This window comes from Malus sylvestris, chromosome 4 (assembly GCF_916048215.2).
Source record: "Malus sylvestris chromosome 4, drMalSylv7.2, whole genome shotgun sequence".
In the NCBI taxonomy this organism is placed as follows: Eukaryota; Viridiplantae; Streptophyta; class Magnoliopsida; order Rosales; family Rosaceae; genus Malus; species Malus sylvestris.
In genome coordinates, this window is record NC_062263.1 from 4,641,544 (window position 1) to 4,669,497 (window position 27,954).

Genomic DNA, 27,954 nt, shown 5'->3' on the forward strand with positions numbered 1-27,954 from the left:
CTGTTCTTAGTGGATAACTTCTAATGGTGTTGTAGAAATGATGACTTCTGAGTGGGTATTTAAAACCCATCAGAAATAATCCACCTGCACATTGAACCGTTTCAAATGGGAGTAAAATTCTCTCTTCTTATTATCATTCCTTTAGGTCATCTCTAACCGAAGGGTCCAGAGGGCTGAAAATAGCCCAAAAACCGTCTCCAACCCAGGGCTAGGCCAAAGGGTTCTTGGGCCCCACTGGATAAAAAGAACCAAAGGGCCAATTGGGTGGACCAAATGAACTAGCCAGCTAGCCCGGGCCGGGCCACAAAATTTAAAGACAACAGCTAGATGACGTCAGTGTGACGCTAGCTAGCATCGGCTAGCTAACATCATGTTGACGTCAGTTACCGTTGGATTTGAATAAAAAAAATTTTGGGCCAAAAGTTTTTTAAAAAATTCTCATTTTTTTTCCTATAAATACCTAAGTCATTCCTACATCATTCTCACATAATTTTCACCATTCCTACACCATTTCAATTCTCATATTTTCTTACCTCTTCCAATAATCTTTCCTTCAATTTTTTCAATAATTTTTAAATGGCATCATCTGCAATGAAATGTAGGGCTTAGACCCAAAAAGAAGATGAAACTCTTTGCAGGGCTGATAGATGAGTCTCGAAAGATAATGTGGAGGGGAGTTCTCAAACAAGTGAAGGTGTTTGGACTCGTGTGTCCAAAAAATGTTATGAGTTCTACGAAGACACTACTCCACTGAATACTCGAAACCACGAGAGTTGTTCTTCAAGATGGAAGAAACATCTTCATCCAAGTTTGAATAAATGGCATCAAGCACTATTAGCAGCCGCAAGTAGACATGAAAGCGGCGCCAATTACTACAATGAAGTAAGTGTTTTCACAATTTATATTAAATATTTAATTATATTACATTTAATTTCATAAATTAATTTCCTTTAACTTTTGTAATTATATTTAATTATATTACATTTAATTTCATAAATTAATTTCTTTTAATTTTTGTAATTATATTTTCTAGGTACGCTAAGTGGAGGAATTGGAGGGCAGCTTGAAACATTTTTAGTTTCACGGTTGTTGGGAAATTTGTAAAGGGTGGGTGTTATTTGAAGATCCACCTCAACATATAGTAGGTCCTATGCCGGTGTTCGAAACTCAATCCTCATCTGTAGATGGGGATGAAGATGGATCTTCTACCATTCAAGAAACAAGGGTAGAAAATCTGTCTTCGGGTGAATGTTCCATACCTAGGGCTATGGGACGAAACAAGGCCCGAAGGTTGAAGGAAAAGGGTAAGGCAAATGATGATTACGCCGCTCAACAGGAATTGGCGGCCCCATTGCGATTAATGGTAGAGCAAAATGCCTTTGCCGCGGAAGAAATGAACCGTAGGCATGAAGTACGGGCCAAACCAATACAAGAAGAGATGGATGATAAGAATATGCAAAAGGAACACTTCGGATTACAGTCCAATGAGTAAGGCCTATTTTGATCAAAAAAAGAAGGAAATTATGGCCCATTGGCAGTTGTTTACCTCCGACTATACTCTTACAATGGCGGATGATGATGAAGATGATGTTGATTATGGACTCTAAATTTAACTTGTTGTATTTTTTAAATTTAAGTTGTATTTTTTTTTTAATTTTAGTTGTAGTTTTTAAATATAAGTCGTAGTTTTTAAATTTAAGTTGTTATAGTTTTTAAATGTAAATAATAAATTATGTTTGGCCCTATGACCCTTTGGTCATCGGTTGGAGATGGTTTTTTGTGACAGGACTATGTTTGGCCTTATAGCCTCGGTTGGAGATGGTAAGAAATATAGCCTTGCAATGTTCATTAAAATATTAATTTTTTGGAAGACTCATTAAAATATTAATTTTTTGGAAGACTAAAGGGCTAAAACGAGTCATTTGACCCTCATTCGGTTAGAGATAGCTTTACCTTCCTTTCTTTCATACTTTTTTTTTGTCTTTATTCCTATATAAATAATTTAAAATAAAATTTTAACATAACTTTTTCGTAACTAGTTAAATAAATAAATACATAAAAGAGAGAAAATAGAGATTATATGAGAAAAGAATTATGCTCCTTTCACATGTCCAAGGTGTCCAACGATTGTTCTACATGAAACCTCTTTAAGGAGAGATTTTTCAATGTTTATAACACGTAGTGTATCATTTGTATTCGCGACACAACTAAAAATTTATCATCTTTAAAGCTGAATCAAGTTCCCAACGCAGCACAACAAACAAAGCCACTCTCACCACAGACCAAGGCAGTGGTGTACACTGCACGAGGTCAGATTTCAAATTTGAATGTGTGGCAGGTATTTTTACAAAGTAGAGCACAACTTGTTCGTTATAATTTCTAATAAAGTTCAATCTGTGATCACGTGTTCTTAAAATTGAGTACTTCAAAAAAATAATCAGTTACGAGTCGAAAAGTGGAACGAAATTTGAAATCCACCTAGAAGATTCACATGGCTACTCAGAACATTTTGATAATTTCATTACTACTAAATATAAACATCAAATTTTGAGACGAGACGTGAAACCTTCCATATCAGATTTTTCTCTAAATTCACTCTATAAAACAAAACAAACCCCTCTTTCATGTATCGCTGATTAAACAAACTAGGCAACAAAGACTCCCCATGAAACAAATACCTATGGACTTCCACCTACCATCTCTTGTACCTTTTGTGGTAGCTTCATTAGCCTTTTCATTGTTCCTCTACTCTATATTTTTGAAGTCAAGAAAAGCAGTCAGAAAACTACCACCGCAAGCCGGAGGTGCGTGGCCGATAATCGGTCACCTACCCTTGTTAGTACGTTCGTCTGAGCCACTACATGTGGTGATAGCTCAATTGGCGGACACGTACGGACCGATCTTCACTTTCATGTTCGGAGTGAAGAGAACCCTAGTTTTGAGCAGCTCGGAAATGGCGAAAGAGTGCTTAAAGACCTACGACAAAGTGTTTGCTAGCCGTGTAAGCTCTTTAGCCTCAGAAATCTTGGGCTACAACTATGCCTTCTTTCCCTTCAGCTCTTACGGCTACTACTTTAGTCATGTACAGAAGATGGTCATGGCGGAGGTCTTATCCCCCCACCGCGTCGAGATGCTCAAACACTTAAGAGAATCCGAAGTGAGTGCATCGATGAAAGAAATATACGATCGGTGGACGAAGAACAACAAGAGTAGTGGTTCCGATAAGGTGGTGGTACCGATGAAAGACTGGTTTGCGGAAATAAACCAGAACGTGGTCTTTAGAATGATTATCGGGAAACGAATTTCAGAAGCTACAAATTACACCCATGGAGACTTGATAGGGAGAGAGGTATTCAAGGATTGGCTTCGACTGAATGCTACTTTTGTACTGTCGGATGCGCTTCCGTTCTTGAGGTGGTTGGATTTGGGTGGCCATGAGAAGACCATGAGGAAGGTAGCAAAGGAGGTAGATCAAGTGCTTCAAGGATGGTTAGAAGAGCATAAGCAGAAGAAAAAGAGGACTGTTTCTAATGGAGTGAAAGGTGATGAGGAGGAGCGTGACTTCATGGATTTGATGCTTTCAGTTCTTGATGATGCAAAAGTTACCAATTCTTTTGAAGCTGACATTATCAACAAAGCTACCTCACTGGTACGTATGTGCAGTTTAGCATTTAATTGTTTAAATTTTCATTTTTGCTTTCTTTTCTTACACATTGATCTTTATTTATTTATGACCATCAGATTGAATAAATGAGTAACGTTAAGAAGACATATTTATAACACATTAGTGTATATATCATCTTAATATCCTTATGTGTCAACTAATGCATATAACCAATATCCAATGAGATAAACTCATTAATTGACGTAGTATCATTTACAACATCAGATTGTATACAAATGTATCACAAAAAAGTAGTCTCCTCAGCATTTTCCTTACTGAATGCATCTAATAATTCTATCGCCCTTCATCGATAAACATAGGGTTTCATTTATTAGAAAGTGTGTCTGCAAGTGTGTAAATTTTGTTTGTACAAATACTATTGTTGAATTTTACGTACTTCTCTTGCAGAGTCTTCTTCTAGCAGGTGTAGATGTGACGACAGGGACATTAACATGGGCACTGTCTCTACTTCTTAACAGCCCTAAAACTCTAAAAAAAGTCCAGGAAGAGATAGACCAAAATATTGGCAGAGAGAGGGCAGTAAAAGAATCGGACGTCGACAACTTAGTCTATCTCCAAGCCGTTATCAAAGAAACGCTCCGTTTATACCCTCCCGGACCAACCTTATTGCCCCATGCATCCAATGAAGATTGCGTTCTAGCCGGCTACCATATCCCAGCAAACACTCGCGTCCTCGTCAACGTATGGAAGATTCATCGAGACCCGAAGGTCTGGCCCGATCCAAATGAGTTTCGACCTGAACGATTCTTCACAACACACAGCTACATTGATATTAAAGGTCAGGATTTTGAGTTGATACCGTTTGGCAGTGGAAGAAGAATGTGCGCCGGAATAGCACTTGCCCTCAGGATTATGCCATTGACACTCGCTTCTTTGCTTCATGGATTTGAAATCGCAACTCCGACGGGTGAACCAGTTGACATGCGTGAGTCGATGGAATTTACCAACCATAGAACCTCCCAACTTGACGTCCTTCTCACTCCGCGCCTTCCTGCTCAAGTATATGAAGAGTATGGTAAATAAGGCAAATCTGCTTTGCTGGTATTTAGGGCACAGGTTACATGCAAGTGATGACTAGAGTATTCATAAACTCACGGGGGGCATCACTACGTTTTGCATTAATTTGGTCACCTCTGGAATTATGTTACTAAATCATGGTTAAGTATTTGTTTTAAGGGGATTTTAGATCTTAATAAATAAAAAAACCTTGTGCTACTGTTAGATCTAATTCAGGTGCTTTTCTTGATGACTAAGGTACACAAACTTTGGTTTTTGTTTTCTTATTATAACATGGATTTTTTTTTTGTTTTGGTCCATAAATGTTCTAGTTTTTTTCTATGCCCATTTTATCCCTACATTGCCATAATTGGTGAATTTCCGAAATATAGTAAATGCGTTGGAGATTATTATTATTTTTTTTTTGGTGAATTTCCTTATCATTCATTTCTTTAACAAGTTCCTTCCAGATCAGATTTTTTTTTCGTTAAAAAGAATTTCATATTGAATATCTAGTCAAATTACAAGAAAATGACAATTATGGTAAATGCAAAAATAAACAAATATAATTCCTTTTTGCCATTTCATCCCTATCTCTTCCTTTAATGTGTTTGTACTAAGACCATCTCCAAACTTGGGCTAAAAGCCAAATTACCACCCAAATTACCCCCCCAAACACTCTCCAACCCATCTTAAAATTTTAGGCTAAATGCCAAATATTATTTCTGGGCCAAATACCTCCCAGCTTTCCCCCTGGGCTAAATGCCAAATGTTTATCGAATTTAAATTTTTTTCGATTAAAATGTTCATAAAATTAATTTACAATAATCTACATATTTATTTATTTTTTTTTTAAATTGATTTAAGAAAAAAATTAGCCTAAGTTCATTCTTTAATAATTCCGGGCTAAAATTTTAGGGCAGAAGGGTTGGAGCAGAAAAGATGTTTCTGGGCTAAAAGCCAAATTTTCCGGGCTAAAAAATTTGGCTTTTAGCCTAAGGGTTGGAGATGGTCTAATATGGATTGGAGAAATTTTTTTTTTTTTTTTTGTGAATTTCCTTATCATTCATTTCTTTAACAAGTTCCTTCCAGATCAGATTTTTTTTTCGTTAAAAAGAATTTCATACTGAATATCTAGTCAAATTACAAGAAAATGACAATTATGGTAAATGCAAAAATAAACATATATAATTCTTTTTTGCAATTTCATCCCTATCTCTTCCTTTAATGTGTTTGTACTATGGAATGGAGATATTTTTTTTTTTTGGTGAATTTCCTTATCATTCATTTCTTTAACAAGTTCCTTCCAGATCGGATTTTTTGTCTTTAGAAAGAATTTCATACTGAATATCTAGTCAAATTACAAGAAAATGACAATTATGGTAAATGCAAAAATGAACAAATATAATTCCTTTTTGCCATTTCATCCCTATCTCTTCCTTTAATGTGTTTGTACTAATATGGAATAAAACGCACAAGGAATTTACACCCTCCATTTACCATATATGTTTGGATACACTGAACCAGAATAATTAGAAAGTCTGTAACTTCTCCAAATTCACTATATAAAACAAAACAAAACCCCCATCCATATATCACTGACAAGACAAACAAGCTAGCTAAGGACTCCCCATCAAACAATCTCTATGGACTTCCACCTACCATCTCTTGTTCCTTTTGTGGTAGCATCATTGGCCTTTTCATTGTTCCTCTACTCTATAATTTTTAAGTCAAGAAAAGCAGTTAGAAAACTACCACCTCAAGCCAGAAGTGCGTGGCCGATAATTGGTCACCTACCCTTGTTAGTACGTTCGTCTGAGCCACTACATGTGGTGATAGCTCAATTGGCGGACACATACGGACCGATCTTCACTTTCATGTTCGGAGTGAAGAGAACCCTAGTTTTGAGCAGCTCGGAAATGGCGAAAGAGTGCTTAAAGACCCACGACAAAGTGTTTGCTAGCCGTGTAAGCTCTTTAGCCTCAGAAATCTTGGGCTACAACTATGCCTTCTTTCCTTTCAGCTCTTACGGCTACTACTTTAGCCATGTACAGAAGATGGTCATGGCGGAGGTCTTATCCCCCCACCGCGTCGAGATGCTCAAACACTTTAGAGAATCCGAAGTGAGTGCATCGATGAAAGAAATATACGATCGGTGGACGAAGAACAACAAGAGTAGTGGTTCCGATAAGGTGGTGGTACAGATGAAGGACTGGTTTGCGGACATAAACCAGAACGTGGTCTTTAGAATGATTATCGGGAAACGAATTTCAGAAGCTACAAATTACACGCATGGAGACTTGATAGGGAGTGATGTATTCAAGGATTGGCTTCGACTGAATGCTACTTTTGTACTGTCGGATGCGCTTCCGTTCTTGAGGTGGTTGGATTTGGGTGGCCATGAGAAGACCATGAGGAAGGTAGCAAAGGAGGTAGATCAAGTGCTTCAAGGATGGTTAGAAGAGCATAAGCAAAAGAAAAAGAGGACTGTTTCTAGTGGAGTGAAAGATGATGAGGAGGAGCGTGACTTCATGGATTTGATGCTTTCAGTTCTTGATGATGCTAAAGTTACCAATTCTTTTGAAGCTGACATTATCAACAAAGCTACCTCACTGGTACGTATGTGCAGTTTAGCATTTAATTGTTTAAATTTTCATTTTTGCTTTCTTTTCTTACACATTCATCTTTATTTATAGCCATCAGATTGAATAAATGAGTAATGTGAAGGAGACATATTTATAACACATTAGTGTATATATCATCTTAATATCCTTATGTGTCAACTAATGCATACAACCAATATCCAATGAGATAAACTCATTAATTGACGTAACATGTACGCATCATTTACAACATCAGATTGTATACAAATGTATCATAAAAAAGTAGTCTCCTCAGCATTTTCCTTACTGAATGCATCTAATAATTCTATCGCCCTTCATCGATAAGCATAGGGTTCCATTTATTAGAAAGTGTGTCAGCAAATATGTAAATTTTGTTTGTACAAATGCTATGGTTGAATTTTACGTACTTCTCTTGCAGAGTCTTCTTCTAGCAGGTGTAGATGTGACAACAGGGACATTAACATGGGCACTGTCTCTACTTCTTAACAGCCCTAAAACTCTAAAAAAGGTCCAGGAAGAGATAGACCAAAATATTGGCAGAGAGAGGGCAGTAAAAGAATCAGACGTCGACAACTTAGTCTATCTCCAAGCCGTTATCAAAGAAACGCTCCGTTTATACCCTCCCGGACCAACCTTATTGCCCCATGCATCCAATGAAGATTGCGTTCTAGCCGGCTACCATATCCCAGCAAACACTCGCGTCCTCGTCAACGTATGGAAGATTCATCGAGACCCGAAGGTCTGGCCCGATCCAAATGAGTTTCGACCTGAACGATTCTTCACAACACACAGCGACATTGATGTTAAAGGTCAGGATTTTGAGTTGATACCGTTTGGCAGTGGAAGAAGAATGTGCGCCGGAATAGCACTTGCCCTCAGGATTATGCCATTGACACTCGCTTCTTTGCTTCATGGATTTGAAATCGCAACTCCGACGGGTGAGCCGGTTGACATGCGTGAGTCGATGGAATTTACCAACCATAGAACCTCCCAACTTGAAGTCCTTCTCACTCCGCGCCTTTCTGCTCAAGTATATGAAGAGTATGGTAAATAAAGAAAATCTGCTTTGCTGGTATTTAGGGCACAGGTTGCATGCAAGTGATGGTTAGAGTATTCATAAACTCACGGGGGGCATCACTACGTTTTTCATTAATTTAGTCACCTCTGGAATTATGTTACTAAATCATGTTTAAGTATTTGTTTTAAGGGGCTTCTAGATCTTAATAAATAAAAAACCTTGTGCTACTGTTAGATCTAATTCAGGTGCTTTTCTTGATGACTAAGGTACACAAACTTTGGTTTTTGTTTTCTTATTATAACATGGATTTTTTTTTTGTTTTGGTCCATATGAGAAAATATGCCCGCGCGTTGCTGCGGGACTTGAAAGTTTTAGTCGCAACAGGCATGAATAGTTTTCACACAAAACAACTAAAAAGACGTAGCACCTAAGAATCGATGAACAATTGGGACATCTTACTCATATGTGAGAGTCTCAATCCCTATTTCAAATCCCTATTGGACAAAAGTCCTATTTCTTCTTCAAATTGAATCGGCATCATTGATCAAGCAATTAAACATTCCTAACGGCAAATAATTGACCCAAGAGTTGAGTAGATATATAAGGATTGGAAAAAGAGGACGCAATTAAACTATATAATTTAACAAAAGTAAAGGTCAACACAACTCTTCGAATTAAACTATATATCTAATTTACGAGAAAACTTTGTAAAATTGATAGTTTACCTGATATAAGCACTTAATTTTCCTTTTTAAAACACTTTACCCATTCTTGATAAGTAAAATATAGCTTAAGCTTAATTTATTAATAGCTTAACGCAGTTCAAAAGTATTTTTTGTTGTGGTGAGAAGGAGAAGCTACAGCCAACCCACCTTAACTTTTAACTTTTTCCAGATGCATATGTATAGTTTACCTGTACCCCCATACCATGTGTCTTGAGCTATTATCTATCCTTCACTTGTAGCATTTTCGCTCTTCTGCACGGAATCTTGACAGCAAACGATTTCATTTATTACCGTTTAATGGAGATGTCTTCTGCACGACTAGATTACAAAGGGAGAGAAAAACATTATTAGAAAAACACATTATACTCAAAATCATCACTAAAGATATTTTCAAACAAATCACAATACATTACACAAAGTGGATCCAACTCCAAGGCAAGACTAAGCAAACACACAAACTGTATAAAAACCCAATAAAAGTATATGTCACGCCCTGATCCCGACATACGTCCAGGATCGACATGTGACGTCACTAAAAACCCGTATCTCTAACATACCCCGCCTCCGGGAAAAGGCAAAACATAACTTAAGATCCAACTACGCAATAATTCTTCGTAGACTTTATGGCTGCATCTAACATCCTCGTTAGACTGTCTACGTACCCTAAATAGGGATGAAACCATTCGTAATTCCTTATTCACTACACTCGAACATTCATCACATAAATCGTTATGTCCTAACAATATACCACAATGCATATCATGCAATATTTCAAAGAACAAATGACGAAGCACAATCATACTCTCTAGCCATATTTATCAACAAGTCTAATCATAACAATAACAATGATATTTCCACTTCATCCATCACATAAATCATCATGTTTCCCACATAAAATCACAATTCATAGCATGTAGCATATTAAAGAATTAACAATGCACAATATTATTCTCTAAAAACATTGATCAACTAAAATAATCATAATAACAACACTCATATCCAGCGTCATTCCACAATCCCATCAATTAATCAATTCATGAATCAAAGATGCACGATCTTAGCATTTAATTACGGTAATCAATCAGTGCGATAACATATCATTTCAGGAATTTAACCAAGGAACTCTATATAATTTCCCACTTGGATTATGAATAATAACATGGTAATTCTAATTTGTATTCACAAGATCTTTTGTGGGTAATTCCCATTCACTCGAATTTAGGATTCTAAGATAACTTTACGGAAATGAACAAGAGCAAGGATTCCGGACCACTCAACAAAATCTAACAACATCGGGTTTTGGACCACTCAACGGAACCAAAATATCAAGCAGTTTCTCGTAATCTACCCAGACTTATCACATGTAAAGTCAGTGCCTACATTATGGGAATGGTACATTGGCAAATCAGGCACTCAGATAAGCTGCAAGGCTCAGGTAAGTGACAATAATACAAGTATGTGATATTCAATAAAAACAGACCATCGATCACAATCTATAAACATCAAGTATAGAATCATACTTTATGAAATCATAATCAAGTCGCTGAAAACTCCGAAGGAGTCACCCAGACATCCAACGACTTTTCTAATTCAAACCACAAGATTGTCAAAATCCATCATTCATATGTACATTAAAAACTAGGGCTAGAGGGACGCAGTTCGGCCGAAGCCTACATAAGTAACCAAACACGAAGTGCACTCCCTAAAGCGGATTAACCAAGCAGAGTCACTCCTACACTTGTTAGGAAGTGATCACCCAATGCGGATTAACCAAGCATGATCACTCCTAAGCATACATGGCCATAAGGATCGCCCAACGCGGATTAACTAAGTGCGATCCACATATAGTATGGTCCCCCAATGCGGATTAACCAAGTAGGACCACTAGTCACCCCCTAATGCGGATTAACCAAGCAGGGTCAAGATAATCAGGTAGGTAGTGACCCCCTAAAGCGGATTAACCAAGCAGAGTCACACCTACAGAACTGTTAGGCAGTGATCATCCAATGCGGATTAACCAAGCATGATCACCCCTAAGTATAAATGGTCATAAGAATCGCCCAGTGCGGATTAACCAAGCACGATCCACATATAGTATGGTCCCCCAATGTGGATTAATCAAGCAGAACCATTCATGTACCACTGCTACATGGTGCAGGAAATTCAACTCACAACCTACCTACAACTCAACCCCTATGGGTTACAACGTAGACGCTACACCATCAACTTTTCATGGCCACCAACTAATACATCACACAATCTTATAAATTCTACAAAATACTTCTAATAGGATTCTAAGATCACATAGTCATAGCATTTATCATACTTATCATTCACATTGCTAAAAAGAGATAATTAAACACACATATATCACAACCATCATCAGTACAAGCCAAATCATGTTTCATATACATAAAAGTCACATTTAAATAGAAATCACACTTATAAAACCAATTCATATTCACAACGGATACTAATATAAAAATTTAATTTAATAAACCTACCCCATATATTTAAGTCACTCTTTAACCAATGTGGGTCCACTAGACTTCACTTAGTCTCATGTAGTACCAATTTTAGTATCCAGAACGTTTCGGAACATGTTGACCCAAAAGTCAACTCTTGATCAACGGTAGGGTTCGCAACTCCACATAATTTGATCCGAAAGATCTGCCCATCGAATTTTAGATCCGTAACTTCTTAGGGTCCTCATTATTCTCATAGAACAACATACTAAATTCTTATCGAGATCCGATGGTCGGATCTCTGCCAATTATTAGAATTAGGTGGCGGTCAACAATTTATTTTACAAACTTAGAAATCCAATTCGGGAAGATCCGTACGTCGGATTCCCGATCCGTTAGTTCTTAATATCCTCAAATATTACGTATTATAATGTATTAAAGTTTGGTGACGATCCAACGGTCGGATCATCGAGTCATATTTTGATCAAGTAATGTCTCAGTGAGTGGCGGTTCCTGGAGAACGAATATTAAATACAAAATCTGGACATCTAATTGAACTTAGAAAGGCATCGTCAGCCCACTAGCCACGCGCCACAGCGAGTGGCGGTTCCTAGTGAACGTAAACCCAATTTTCCGACTAACTCCAAAAATTACCAAATTTCACAGAAATGTATATATCAATGAGTAGAGCAAGTTTCATATATGTGGCCAAGTCCAATTTTTCTGGGAAAAGCCCCAAATTTGCTCAAACCTACTGAAAACCCTAAGATGGGTGCTCTTCGATTCAACTTCCTCGATGTTCAAACGCCTCTACAATTGATTGGGTCTTGTTCCTGGGTCCAAGGAGAGTTGATTCAGTGTGGTGGTGGGTGGTGAAACTCGCTGGAATGGCGGAATCACCGTCAAATCTCCATGGGTCACCCGTACGGTTTTACACAATTTTGGACTTAAATACCCTCAAATTTGGGCGGAGATGGAAGATGGGAAATCACTAAGTGTATTGCAGGTGTCGGATGATGGTGATTCAATGAAAAAAATGGTGAAATTCGTCGGAATTAAACCAGGTTGATGGTGGTGCACGGGTCGATAATCCAGGGGGGGATTTCCTTTCCTCATTGGTTGATCCTTTTATTTTTTATTTTTTATTTATATTCTGATTGGTCCCTCACTCTCTTATCTCATTGGTCCCTTTCCCACAAGGTGGGAGTTTTAAAATAAATTTAAAATCTATAATTTAGTAACGACTTCAAATGTCCGTAACTAACCGTTAAAACCCGTGACATACAAACAATAGATGTTGCAATAAAAATAGACTTTATTAAGAAATAAAGATAATCATTCAAACATCATTTATTCTCCAAATACAAGAGACTAAAAGAAACTCTCACTAAGATACTCTCCTAGCTAAAACTCTCACTAAACTGAAAAAACTCTCCTAGCTAAAATCTCTCCCCCTAGCTAAAGTCTCTCCCCTTTTTTGTCATAGGAAAAGCCAAAGAAGTCATAGAATCAACTGAAAATATGACTTTAACCCCTAAAGCTGAATTTTCTCCATATAAAACCTGACATAAGTTTTTTACTCTAATAAAACCCATTGACTAGATTCCACATCAGCAAATTCATTAATTATATTAGACTTTACACATTTAAAATTTGTTGATGCCTAAAATACCCATATTTGAATGTTTGATGTACACCATTAATTCTATACGGATTGTAAGGAAGATTTAATGATTTTACAAAAATAAAAAAATAATAAATTTATTTCCTAATATATAATAACAATAAAACATGCCTACTATATGTAATAATACATGCTTAGTTTAGTCAATCAAATTATATTTTACAAATAAATGTAGGTAAATTATTTCACACACACACACATATATATAATGACACATCCCGACTGAGATCAAGGCATGCTGGCCATCACATAAGGGTGACGTAGCCATGTGCACAGTGCGAAAGCAATGAAGATAAGAATGATATGAATAATTAAAAACCGAAACTACTAGAGTGCACTACTAAACAGGAAGTGTTAGGAGTAAGATACAAAAGTAAACACTCATAATTAGAACATATAAAGTCTAGGTGCAGTCCAGTAGGACAAGTACTAATTATACAGTACCATAAGATGTACTAAGTAAACACTCAAAACCGTCGAAGTACTCTCACCCAGCAACTGCAAACTTACCTAAAACCTGGAGGGGCGCAAAACAGAAAACGTGAGTGGGCAAAAACAAATGTTTTACAAAACCATTTCATTTATCAACATATCTAACCCCTCGGTGTAAAACATGTATAATTTTTCCCATAATCAAGATATATGCATATAGATAAATATATATGAAATTATATCAATTCAAATCATGCTTCCCATAATCATATTCATATGTATGTCATACCAAGATATAACAGAGTAAGCAATTCAGGTAAAAATAATTTCCTATAAATATAACATGTTAGCCGGAACCCCTGTAGTAGTCTGTACGGCTGAATTCATAGCTCAAAATCAATCTAGCCGGAGTCACTACAATGACCTTTACAGCAACATACTACATAAGAGTCGGAACCAAAGGAAAAGGTCTGTATGACAATAATGGGTGTGATATAATTATGCTCAATACTACTCTCACATAATAGTTGGGCATTAAATCGCTAGTCACTTACGAGTCGGAACCATAAATAAGGTATGTACAACAAGGCTATGCACCTAAATTGGATCCAATATGAGCATATGGTGCGGGAGGTGACATAATAAACAGGCATGTGCCATATCTCTGGCTAAATCACAATCACCCTAGGTACAATTTTATGAGCTCAACATTATTCAATCACATATCACATCATTGACAATTCACATAACCAAACATAACTCACCTGAGCTTACCTGAGCGTCCACAACACCACATATATATATATATATATATATATATATATATATATATATAAAGCATCATATACCAATTCATATACGAATTATACTTATATGCATGGTATGTAAGACATACTTTCATTTGAACACATATATCTGGGAAAATATCAAGTATATAAATATATACTGAAAACCAAAAGCCCACTCACTGGTATGTCGAAGGGTCGTAGCCCCCGAGTCGCCTTTGAACACGATCGTCCTCGGGATAAGTCTCACCTATATGTGAATTAACTATAAAAATGTTATTTAAAGCACATAGGTAAAACTAGCTAATAACTTCTCATACAATACTCAATTTTGGTATTTGAATATACCACAGTGACCTACACAACTCCACGAACATCCCCATATTTTTAGATTAATTTTCTGACCACCCACACGCCGCCATGTGCCTGCCAAGTCACGGCAATACGCGCCCCCAAGCGAGGCCACGTGACAGGCATACTGACGGCATCAGTCAACGCCGTCAGGAATATTCTGTCAAATAGTAACGGAATCTACTAAATTTAACTGACACCAACTTGATGGAATATTCCATCATCCTTAACCTTGAACCTCCGGCGACCGTCGCCGGCGTCGAAAACTGGGTAAAACTTTAAAACGCTTATTCTCCTTCATTTCTTCACCATTTTTCGTGAAACTTGAACCATTGGAAAGCTGGAGATGAGAGGAACGACGTTATACCTGTATGAAGCCTCGAAAACCACTGAATCACGCCTGAGCAAGCTCGATAATTCCAGCCAAACTTGTAATGCTTCGATCTCAGTCCTCCGACGTCCAATTTACTCTATTTTTCTTCTCCGAGCCTCACAAGGGTGTCCTAAAGCTTCCTATGTCCTTAAAATTCCATGAAACATAAGATTTTACGTGTGCATGAACAGTGCACAAAATCGGGGTTAGGGTTTCTTAGGTTTTTCATGGTTTCAAGTCCTAAGAATAGTATGGATGTACTCGGGGGCTTGCAAGGAACGAGAATCTCACCTTTAGAACGTTGATCCGTGCATGAGTGTGAGCTTTGTTGCTTGTCCGTATGTGAGGGAAAGAGAGAAAGTCCAAGAGATGAGAGAGCACGGGAGAGAAGAGAAAGGGTGCGTGTGTTGTGTGTGAGCTCCACATGGTCACCACCCAACCAAGGAAATAACATCTAAGTCTCCAAAATAAGTCACACACACACTAAAATTTCAATGTCCAAGGATAAAACCGTCATTTTACATCACCGATAATAATAATTCGGGACAGGCTGTGACATATAACCCACAAAAAAAAAAGCCTGATATCGTAAAAATTCATTCGAAATAATTTACGTACAAAAAAAAAGTTATTTGATTTAGTGCACCTACTATTCAAATTTTAAGATGTTAGATGCTTAAAAAAAAAATAATAATAATTTACCCAATAAATGTAAAGTACATGCAAAATAATTTGCCTACATAATAAAGCAAACCCTATAGATGCAAATACATGCAAAATAATGTGCCTACATAAAAAATAATATTTTTTATTCAATACTAGTTTACCTATTATTTGTACATATAATAATACAATGTGCTCAATATATGATACATACAAAATAAAATACCTACATAATGAAGAATGTAATTTGATTCAAAATTAATTTACTTACAAAATAAAGTAATTTTACTTGATTTAAAATTAATTTACCTATTATTTGTACATATATCTTATTATAATAAAATGTGCCAAATATAAGTAATAATACATGGAAAATATATTACCTACTAATTAAATAAAAGAATGTTATTTGATTCAACATTAATTTACCTACAAAATATATGTTAGTTGCTCATCATAAATTTACAGATAGGTAGATTAATTAGTATAATATGTTTGAACATATATGTAGTATTGTGCACACATATATATATATATATATATATATATATATATATATATATAGATATATATATATATATATATATGTTAGGGGTAATAATATGTGTAATAACTATTTGTTCATTGTAATTAAGGTGAGTAATTACATTTATTGATTTATTTTGAATATTGTGGCACAAGTTGTAAATATCTTGTAATAATATGTCAATTATTTTTCTACTTGGCAGTCATTTTCAAAATTGGGTTTTATTTGGAAGTTTATAATTATGTGGATTTTTGTCTAGAAAATAAAAGTTGCAAAGGTCTATATCTAAAGAACCCTTTATTTTAATTCATTGTAATAGTGGGTTCCTTTTTCTACTAACATTTCAACCAATAAAAATGTGTTTCAATATTTTTTTAATAGTTAAAACCATTTAAAGCTCTATTTAAATAATAAAATAACATTTGATAATTCAGTTGGAGAAGTATAAAATTTGACATAAAACTTTAGATTGCCACATCAACCATCAATTGTAATTTGACTCTTATAATTTGACATTTCCTTTGGAGATGACCTTAGAGCACTTCCAGCGTAGTAGCCCTCCCCCCAGGCTATAGGCAACTTAATCCCCTTAGTGAATAGTAGTTGCATGTAATGAACAGTAATTTTCCAAGTGCATCTCCTCCTCTAAACTTAATAGTCCGGTCAATTCATATTAAAATATTATTATTTTTTAATAAAATGATAAAAAAATATTTTATTTTTAATTTCGGATAATAATAAAAGATTGGTTGAAAGTATTTGAAAATATTAAAATGTGGTGTAATGTGGAAGATTTATTGGGTGAATAATAATTTTTTCAAATTTTTACTGTATTTTAAAATAATTATTGTATTTTTTATTAATCTTTTAATTTATGTTGACGTCACCATGATGTCAGCATTGCATCACATTAACCAGGCCCTGGGCCTGTCGATTTCTCCTTGGGAAAGAAACTGGGCTCCCTCGGAGCCCAGTGGACTTGGAAACGTTGGAGCCTTTTGAAGGGGGAGGGGATTAACCCACGGTGGAACTCCTCTTAGACCATCTCCAACTAAAGGGTCCAGAGGGCCAGATAACCGAATATAGACGAAAACCATCTCCAACAGAAGACCAAGCCAAATGGCTCGTGGGCCCCATTAGACAAAAGAGGGTCAAAGAGCCAACCGGTCGCTCATCTTCAACCAGCCAGCCAAGCCGCTGGCTAGCCCACTTTGTCTCTTTTATTTTTTTGTTCTTTTCCATTTCTTAGCTCACATTATTTTTTATTTTTTTATTTCTAATTTTTTCCTACATCATTTCTCACATATTTTTCACCATTCCATATTATCTTACCTCATTTTATTTCAATTCTTCACATTCCATACTATAGCCCTTTGGCCTTCGGTTGGAGACGGTTTTTTGTGACATAGCTAAAACTAGCCCTATGATCCTTGGTTGGAGATGATAAGAAATATAGTCATGCACTGTTCATTAAAATATTAATTTATTGGATGACCAAATAGTTAATAAGAGCTCTCTAGCTCTCCTTCGGTTGGAGATAGTCTTAGTGGGGTGTCATGACTTCTAATGGTGTTGTAGAAATGATGACTTCTGAGTGGGTATTTAAAACCCATCAGAAATATTAAATTTAATGTCCACATGCACATTAAACCGATTTAAATGGGAATCTCTCTCCTCCTGGTATCATTCTCATATTTTTCTTTTTATCTTTATTTTTATATAAAAAAATTAAAATAAAAGTTTAACGTAATTTAATTGTAACTAGTCAAATAAATTAAAAAAAAAAGAGGTATTCATCAATTCCCCCCTGAACTTGTGACCATTGGCCAATTCCCTCCCTCAACTTTAATTTTGGCCAATTTCCCCCCTCAACTCTCATAATTAGTCAATTTCCCCCCTCAACTTTAATTTGGCCAATTTCCCCCTTCAACTCTCATAATTAGTCAATTTGCACCATACTATTAATTTTTTTTAATTTTCCATCTATTCTTTTTTTTTTCTTTCAATCTTTCTAATAACTTCCAACAAAGTACTAAAATTAACATAAACTCACCTGCATAATATAGGGTAAAATGTACAAAAACATAATACAATTAGTATGTGATATGGGTTGATTATAAGAAAAAGTTATGAATCGGGTTTAAAGCATGTAGAAGAAGAAATAATAATCCTAAACTCATGGATCAGACGTATTTCAATAAAATGGGTTATTCTTAATAAGGAGTCGAAAATTATGAATTGACTAGCCATTTTTGCACTAAAGCTCGATTCTCTGCAATTTACTTGAACTTAGCTTTCAGTTTTATAAAGAAAATTGTATTCACATACAAAAATGTACACTTCAATCCTTTTCGTTAACAATTTTGTAAAATAAAAAATCAAATAAAATTACTCCATACTGATTTATTATGACTAATAATATTATCTATGATAAATTGTAAAATTCTAAATTTTAATCTATTTGTTATAGGATAAAGACATAAGAAAATGATTAACATACATCTTATTTAGCTTCTTACACACACTTGTTTAATTATGATCAAATTAAAAAATTAACAGTAGGGTGCAAATTGACTAATTATGAGAGTTGAAGGGGGAAATTGGCCAAATTAAAGTTGAGGGGGAAATTGACTAATTATGATAGTTGAGGGGGGAAATTGGCCAAAATTAAAGTTGAGGGGGGAAATTGACCAATAATCACAAGTTCAGAGGAGAAATTGATGAATACCTCTAAAAAAAAAATAGAAGAGAAAGAGATTAAGGGCTGGTTTGGTATTGTTGTGCTTTGAAAAAAAAACTGCTATGAGAATAAGCGGTTGTAAAATAAATCAGCAGAGTGTTTGGTAAACTTTTTTGTAAAAGTGCTTTTGGAAAAGAAAAAAAACAGTCTGATAGTAGGTCTTTTCATTAAAGGAGCACTGTAGCTCCGTATGCTTTGAAAAAAAACCTGTTTTCCAAAGCTGCAAATAGCAGTTTCAGTTTTTTCCTTTAATTTCAGCTTATTCTCATAGCAGCTTCCAAAATAAGCTTTTTTTTTTTTAGTTTACCAAACACCTAAAATTCTTACAATTTTTTTTCATGAATGTTTTTTTTTTAAGCACCTCATTCCTATACCATCCCTAAAAATGGAGAATTCTGCTCCTTTCACATGTCCAAGATGTCCACGGTTATTCTGCATGAAGCCTATTTAAGGCTGATTTAAGTTCCCAACGCAGCACAACAAACAAAGCCACTCTCACCACTGACCAAGGCAGTGGTGTACACTGCACGAGGTCAGATTTCAAATTTCAATGAGTGGCAGGTATTTTCACAAAGTGGAGTATGACTTGTCCGTTGTTCTGAATAAAGTTCGATCTATGATTACGTGTTCTTAAAATTGAGTATTAAAAAAAAAAAGCTAGATACGAGTCGAAAAGTGTGAAGGGAAATTCGAGATCCACGTAAAAGATCCACATGGCTACTCAAAACATTTTGATAATTTCATTACTGCTAAAAATAAACATTAAATTTGGGAACGAGACGTGAAACCTTCCCCGTAGCAGATTTTTCTCTAAATTCACTCTATAAAACAAAACAAAACCCCCTTCCGTGTATCGCTGATTAAACAAACTAGCCAGCAAAGACATCCCCCATGAAACAAATAGCTATGGACTTCCGCCTGCCATCTCTTGTACCTTTTGTGGTAGCATCATTAGCCTTTTCATTGTTCCTCTACTCCATATTTTTTAAGTCAAGAAAAGCAGTCAGAAAACTACCACCGCAAGCCGGAGGTGCGTGGCCGATAATCGGTCACCTACCCTTGTTAGTACGTTCGTCTGAGCCACTACATGTGGTGATAGCTCAATTGGCGGACACATACGGACCGATCTTCACTTTCATGTTCGGAGTGAAGAGAACCCTAGTTTTGAGCAGCTCGGAAATGGCGAAAGAATGCTTAAAGACCTGCGACAAAGTGTTTGCTAGCCGTGCAAGCTCTTTAGCCTCAGAAATCTTGGGTTACAACTATGCCTTCTTTCCTTTCAGCTCTTATGGCTACTACTTTAGTCATGTACAGAAGATGATCAAAGCGGGGGTCTTATCCCCCCAACGCGTCGAGATGCTCAAACACTTTAGAGAATCTGAAGTGAGTGCATCGATGAAAGAAATATATGATCGGTGGACGAAGCACAACAAGAGTAGTGGTTCCGATAAGGTGGTGGTAGAGATGAAAGACTGGTTTGCGGACATAAACCAGAACGTGGTCTTTAGAATGATTATCGGGAAACGAATTTCAGAAGCTACAAATTACACCCATGGAGACTTGATAGGGAGAGAGGTATTCAAGGATTGGCTTCGACTGAATGCTACTTTTGTACTGTCGGATGCGCTTCCGTTCTTAAGGTGGTTGGATTTGGGTGGCCATAAGAAGACCATGAGGAAGGTAGCAAAGGAGGTAGATCAAGTGCTTCAAGGATGGTTAGAAGAGCATAAGCAGAAGAAAAGGAGGACTGTTTCTAGTGGAGTGAAAGGTGATGAGGAGGAGCGTGACTTCATGGATTTGATGCTTTCAGTTCTTGATGATGCTGAAGTTACCAATTCTTTTGAAGCTGACATTATCAACAAAGCTACCACACTGGTACGTATGTGCAGTTTAGCATTTAATTGTTTAAATTTTCATTTTTGCTTTCTTCTCTTACACATTCATCTTTATTTATGACCATAAGATTGAGTAAATGAGTAATATTAAGAAGAAATAACACATTGTATATATCATCTTAATATTTTTATGTGTCAACTAATGCATACAACCAATATCCAATGAGATAAACTCATTAATTGACGTAACATGTATCATTTACAACATCAAATTGTATACAAATGTATTACAAAAAAGTAGTCTCCTCGGCATTTTCCTTACTGAATGCATCTAATAATTCTATCGCCCTTCATCGATAAACATAGGGTTTCATTTATTATAAAGTGTGTCAGCAAGTGTGTAAATTTTGTTTGTACAAATACTATTGTTGAATTTTACATACTTCTCTTGCAGAGTCTTCTTCTAGCAAGTGTAGATGTGACGACAGGGGCATTAACATGGGCACTGTCTCTACTTCTCAACGGCCCTAAAACTCTAAAAAAGGTCCAGGAAGAGATAGACCAAAATATTGGCAGAGAGAGGGCGGTAAAAGAATCAGACGTCGACAACTTAGTCTATCTCCAAGCCGTTATTAAAGAAACGCTCCGTTTATACCCTCCCGGACCAACCTTATTGCCCCATGCATCCATTGAAGATTGCGTTCTAGCCGGCTACCATATCCCAGCAAACACTCGCGTCCTCGTCAACGTATGGAAGATTCATCGAGACCCGAAGTTCTGGCCTGATCCAAATGAGTTTCGACCTGAACGATTCTTCACAACACACAGCGACATTGATGTTAAAGGTCAGGATTTTGAGTTGATACCGTTTGGCAGTGGAAGAAGAATATGCCCCGGAATAGCACTTGCCCTCAGGATTATGCCATTGACACTCGCTTCTTTGCTTCACGGATTTGAAATCGCAACTCCGACGGGTGAGCCAGTTGACATGCGTGAGTCGATGGAATTTACCAACCAGAGAAACTCCCAACTTGAAGTCCTTCTCACTCCGCGCCTTCCTGCTCAAGTATATGAAGAGTATGGTAAATAAGGCAAATCTGCTTTGCTGGTATTTAGGGCACAGGTTACATGCAAGTGATGGTTAGAGTATTCATAAACTCACAGGGGACATCACTACGTTTTGCATTAATTTGGTCACCTCTGGAATTATATTACTAAATCATGTTTAAGTATTTGTTTTAAGGGGCTTCTAGATCTTAATAAATAAAAAACCTTGTGCTACTGTTAGATCTAATTCAGGTGCTTTTCTTGATGACCAAGGTACACCAACTTTGGTGTTTGTTTCTTATTATAACATGGATTTTTTTTTTTGGTCCATATATTTTTTAGTTTTTTTCTATGCCTATTTTGTACCTAATTGTATGGTTATGTCATGAATGAATATCGAAGTCCTATGGAAAGAGGAATGCTACAGGTACTTGCTCAAAAAACGAGTCCCATAAGGTTAGAGAGTTTGGGAGACTCGTTTTCTCCTTGAGCGAGTCTCTATAGCATTTCTTCTCATGAAAAAATGAAAATAATTTATGGAGACATATCTCTTTTTGCACACTTTATTTGTTCAATTCAAATGCCATAAATAAATAAAGATGTGATATCACTTCCTTACAAATTAAAATAAAAAATAAAAAAATAAAAACTGTATTCAGTTTTATGCATTTTTTTTCTTGAAGGTCCAAAGAGACTAACCATTTTCTTTTGCTTAGCCATTTTCACCCAAAATTCAACAAATTGTTACTCCAAACCAGTAACCGACAACTTAACTAGAGCCAAGTAACATTGTGAATAGTGGTTAGCTAAACTTGGACAAGCATTAAAATATTAAAAACTTAGCCACTTGGTGAAATATAAAATGAAATATTTAGGATTAATTAAAGTACTTAGATGTCTTTGAGTTTTACCTATAACAACAAGGATGCATGGTTGGCGATTTAATGAAAACCAGCTTTTTTGGACGCGCCTTGCACATGGGAGTGACATTTTTACATCTTGACACTCTACTCGTGGCAAATAGAGTTTTTTGTTTCCACATTTGTGCATTTGTGCATGCATAAAGACGTTTTTATTTTAGAAACATTTCGTACGTGTTCTACATGCTTTAGTTTTATATGTCCATAATTTCCCATATCAAGAGAGGGATAAATTAATTTTCATACTTTCATGAGATAGATAAATTGTTAGATTAAAGATCATAAATATAAATTCTATTGCAGAAAGATTCCACACAATAATTGCACCTTTACCTTATGAGACAACTCTTGCCAATTCCAAGAGATGCAAACACAATTGTGGAATTAATTTGATATCTCCTTTTACATTGCTTTGGCTTTTAGCATGTTTTTTTATTTTCTTTTTGTTGCAAAGGGGCTCAAAGCCCAAGCAGAACCGCAAAACAAGGAAGAGCATCAGCCCAAAAGGCTTACACAAATAGCCCAAGTCCTAACAAAAGCCCCATAAATATCGTCTAAAATTATGCCAACGATTGAAGGAGGAGGGTCATCCAACATAACATAGCCCAAGTCCAAAAAAAAACTCAATTTTGCCAAACCATCAGCCACCATATAACAAAGAAGCTAAGGGATGCAACTCATGGCCAGTACATTTGACGAGTGACACTAAAACAGCAGAGTCAAATTCCACAAGAATTCTCCTAGCAACCTTATCCAAAGCCATTTTCAGATTTAAAAAGAGACCCCACAGTTCAACTTCAAGGACTTCTCCTACTCTCATATTAGCTGAAACCCTCCCCCCCCCCCCCAATCCAAGAGCGATGATGATCTCTAAGTACTCCTCCCGAAGAGATAGCATGATTTTGCCCTCGACGAGAACCATCAATATTCAATTTCAACCATCCCTCATTTAGATAAACCCAAGCCAACTTTTGAAGAATTCTGCGGGGCTTAGAATGCATGCATTTAGCATATGTTATTGCACTTGTTTTTCGTTCTTTTTTACCGCATACATAATTATAATCATAGTAAAGGAAACAAAATCACACAAAATAAAAACTTGAAATCAGAGAAATATGTTTTTGTATCTCTAGCTTTGGTAGTTTATCCGTCATTCTACCCTTTTTTTTTAATTTGTTTTTTAAAGTTTTTTCTCAACATATAAAAAGAATTTTAAATTTTTGTGTTTTTGACAAAATTATCCATGCGAATTTGTTTCTATTATTTGTTGCTAAGTTTGGATTTTTCTGTTTTTAGGGCTTTTATGTCCAGTGCTTAAAATTTCTTTGATATGGTCGATATTTCCATATAAATTTCTAAAAAATTAGAGAAAGATATGGAAATAGGGATGAAGCTTAAACTTCAACTCATACAGGACAAACTTTTAAGTTAGGCTAAAATCGACATATATCGTATATATTTTTTACATATGTTAAATATCGGACACTAGTACAAAAAACAGTTTGCGCGACGCATGTACTTTCAACATGCAAAGTAAAAAAAAGTTACCTAAAAATTAGCCCAACGAAACCTTCGTTGCGCAAGGGCAGTGACAATAGGGTTTGCGCAATACAGGTACTCTCTGCATTGCGCTTTGTGAGACGTAGAACTTGTGTTGCGTAAAGTAACTTTGTGCGACGGAGGTTCTCTCTTCGTCGCGCAAACCCTTGTTTTTTCTTCGTTTTTTTTTTTGGCAAAAATATTTTTTATTTAAATTTTTATAAATATTGTAATTAAATTCTAAACAATAATTAATAAACCAAGAAAAAGTATTTAATTATAAAATATATGAAAATGTCTAAACAAAAAAGAAAAAAACTACAACAACTAGTCTTCTAGGTTCGATACATCAGGCTACTTGGTATCGTTCAATGCCAAGCTTTGCATAACATTACACTTAAGTCCCTGAGTAATTCCGCAGCGTGCCCGACATTTGTCTCTAATTAGAAGAATTCTACACTTCCTCTTGGTCCTCCTGGCTGCTACTCTTCAAGATATTTTACTTGTAGAGGGGACAGGTAGCGTTGATAAAAAGCCACTTGTCGATGGAGGAATAGTGAAAATGGTGGGCACTAGGAAGTTACCTTAGTTCCACTCCATCATCATAAGAAGAAAGGCAGATGCAGCACTCCTGTAAATCACAATGATCATCATTCAAATGTAACAAGAATCTCTTGACTGGTCCAAAGATTTCGTTAGTCCACACATTGCATTTGAATACAAAAAAAATCCAATTATATAATCGGTCAAGTAGAAAATGTTCCTCCTTAACTACCAGAACTCAAGGGAGTAAAGAAGAGTATGAGCCAAAGGTCAAGAGCCACTTACCGCATCCTCTTGAGAAATAACATGTTCGATGGGTGAATCTGTTCCACAATCAATCATTACTCCTCCACCTTGTACGTCACTGGCAACTTTCTCATTGGCAACCTTTCTGAATCTGAATTTTGAAAGATGTTCGATGTCTTCCTTAGATGCTCCATCCTACTTCAATAACAGGTCAGACGAATATACAAGGGAACGAGAAAATAAGGCATCAATATTCTATATAATTCTTCCAACTACACTCCATTAAATTTATAAACAATGAGGAGGCAAATTGATAGAGTAAACAACACTTCCAAGTTTTAGTTACAACAACAAAACATCAAGCATTGTCTCATCAAATTTTTTTGTGAGGCCCATTAAATTTGATGCAACTAAAAGAGAGCCAGAACAAATTAAATGAAACGAATTAGTATAACAATAATAAATCTTTCATCTCGAAGTGCTCCAAGGGAAACTACTATACATCAATTTTTCCAACCCTCTTTTATCAATAGAGATAGAACCATGTAATTCAACTATCTATCAATACTATCAAATTTGAGAGGATATAACAGATATTTCTGAGGAGATGAAAGTTTAGCAATGAATGGCATAAGGGTACTGTTTAATTTAGCGCAGCTTATTTTACCAACACAGGAACTCGCCCATTTAGTTGAGCTCATGAAGGCTATCAACAAACTTGTATACAAAACATCACTTGCCAACCCACCCCAGATAAAGTTATGCTAAACCAGAATCAACCCCATCTTAGTTGAGTTCCATTTTAGAGTCCAAATCCTCATACTGAAAATCTTGATACATTGATATTTTCGTTCAAACAAACAAGATTTGACTAATTTTTGCTATTATCAACTAACTGGTAAATAAAGTTTGCTATTGCAGAAACATATAGAACTTGTCAGTTTCCGGTTTCATTTTTCAACCTGTAATACATCAATATTCACCGAACCTACAGAATGGTAATGATAGAAGACACTGATAGTTATGGACATGAAAACCAACACACCCCCACACACACAAAATAGAGATTACTGGGGATGAGAACTACCTGATCTACGATAGCATATAAAAGTGCAATAATGCACGGAAGACAGCAACAAACTGCGATACCAATCATACATGCCAGTGCAACACAGAAAAGGACAAAAAACACATCAAAACCCAAGAAAATTATACATAACCTGCAGACAAAGCCACATTGCCATAGTTAGGAGTTTATCCTTGATTTTCAAATAAATGGATGAGAGAAAGAGATAGATAGCAAAAACCAGTAAAGCTGGGGGGAGGTGCGTGCTAAAGATTGACCACTTGCTGATACCTAACAGAACCCATTGATCCACCAGAAGTTGAAGGGATGAGATTTTTAAAACGAATAAAAACCCTGATTCAATCCCCATTTCAAATTTAAAACCTTAATTCCCATTCACAAATTTTTAAACCCTAAAATCCATCCTATGCCCTAGTAATTTATCCCAAATTAAAACCTTAAATTCTAAAATTCATCTCAATTCACAATCAAAATCCTTAATTTCACAATTTCATAATTTGTAATTAGACTTACTTTCAAGGAGAACCTCCGAGCATGACGAAGAGGTGGTGGCTGCCCGTCATTTAGAAAGAGAGGGAGAGAGACAACCAACAGAATAGTGGTGGTGGTTGGATTCGAGAATGGGAAGAGGAAAGAGAGGTCTGGGTTCAAGATTTGGGGTTTGAGCTTGCGAAGAAGAGAGAGAGGTCTGAGTTCAAAATAAAGAAGATGAGGATGAAGGCTACGGGAGAGGATGAAGGATGAAGAGAGTGGGAGAGAGAGGGCGAGATGAGCGAGAGGGAAGAGAGAGACTGAGTGAGAGAGAGCTCGGGTGTGGGAAAATGGGAAAATTTTAAGATGGCACCCATTTTTCACAATTGCACCACCAAAATTATCAGGAATGGCGTGACCTAGGTATACATTTGGACTCCATGCAAAGTGTTTTTGCGCAACGATCACATTATGGCGTCGCGCACGGTATTTAAAAAAAATTATTATAAAATTTACTTAAATATGACTTTATTCTTTTCAAATTTAATTTTTTTAACATAAAACACACAATAATATATTTTTCTAACAAAAATTCAATCTGAACTACAATAATAAATTTAAAGCTACTTAATAAATATGCATATCATTCAATTTCTTAAGTGTTATACGTACTAAATAAATAAATTTAAATCTACTTAATAAATATATATACCATTGAACTTGATGGGATACACATTGTACAAAACTAATTTCAATGATCCAACCGTCAAACTTGTTTGTATATACTTCAAGATCGCATACACCAAAAATCGCAAAAAACAAACATTTAGGAATGAAGTAAAGGGACAAAAAAATTCGACGGTTATAAATAAAAAATCACGATTTAACGGTAGTTTTAACTCCAATTTTGATGATTTTTTACAACTACACTCCTTGATCCAATATGAATACCATGAACTAATTCGATCGTCAATTTACAATATTTACACTATTGGATACCAAAAAATCTTATGTTATACATAATAAAAGTATAAATAAACTCAATGTTAGTGAATCTATATGCGATCTCGGAGTATATACAAAAAAGTTTGACGGTTGGATCGTTGAAATTAGTTTTGTAGAATGTGTACCCCATCAAAATACGCCAAAAATCGCAAAAAATAAACATTCAAAGATGAAGTAATGGGACAAAACTTTTT

The 27,954-nt window shown here is 35.9% G+C and overlaps 3 protein-coding genes and 1 pseudogene across 3 annotated transcripts; 3 read left to right on the forward strand and 1 right to left on the reverse strand.

Annotated features, from left to right (window-relative positions):
• Positions 1–2,548: 2,548 nt before the first annotated feature.
• Positions 2,549–4,931, forward strand: LOC126619330 (cytochrome P450 CYP82D47-like). Its single transcript, XM_050287664.1, has 2 exons — positions 2,549–3,649; positions 4,073–4,931. Exons 1-2 carry the CDS (start codon positions 2,666–2,668, stop codon positions 4,706–4,708), a joined length of 1,620 nt encoding a protein of 539 aa, XP_050143621.1. The 5' UTR covers positions 2,549–2,665; the 3' UTR covers positions 4,709–4,931.
• A 1,396-nt stretch (positions 4,932–6,327) lies between these two features.
• LOC126619333 (cytochrome P450 CYP82D47-like) lies at positions 6,328–8,429 on the forward strand. The gene is made up of 2 exons (XM_050287666.1): positions 6,328–7,296; positions 7,724–8,429. The coding sequence occupies exons 1-2, from the start codon at positions 6,328–6,330 to the stop codon at positions 8,357–8,359; spliced, it is 1,605 nt and encodes a 534-aa protein (XP_050143623.1). The 3' UTR covers positions 8,360–8,429.
• Positions 8,430–19,886: 11,457 nt separating this feature from the next.
• LOC126619331 (cytochrome P450 CYP82D47-like) lies at positions 19,887–22,196 on the forward strand. The gene is made up of 2 exons (XM_050287665.1): positions 19,887–20,942; positions 21,357–22,196. Exons 1-2 carry the CDS (start codon positions 19,959–19,961, stop codon positions 21,990–21,992), a joined length of 1,620 nt encoding a protein of 539 aa, XP_050143622.1. The 5' UTR covers positions 19,887–19,958; the 3' UTR covers positions 21,993–22,196.
• A 2,666-nt stretch (positions 22,197–24,862) lies between these two features.
• On the reverse strand, positions 24,863–26,599 carry LOC126619713 (E3 ubiquitin-protein ligase At1g63170-like; annotated as a pseudogene).
• Between the last annotated feature and the right edge of the window lie 1,355 nt (positions 26,600–27,954).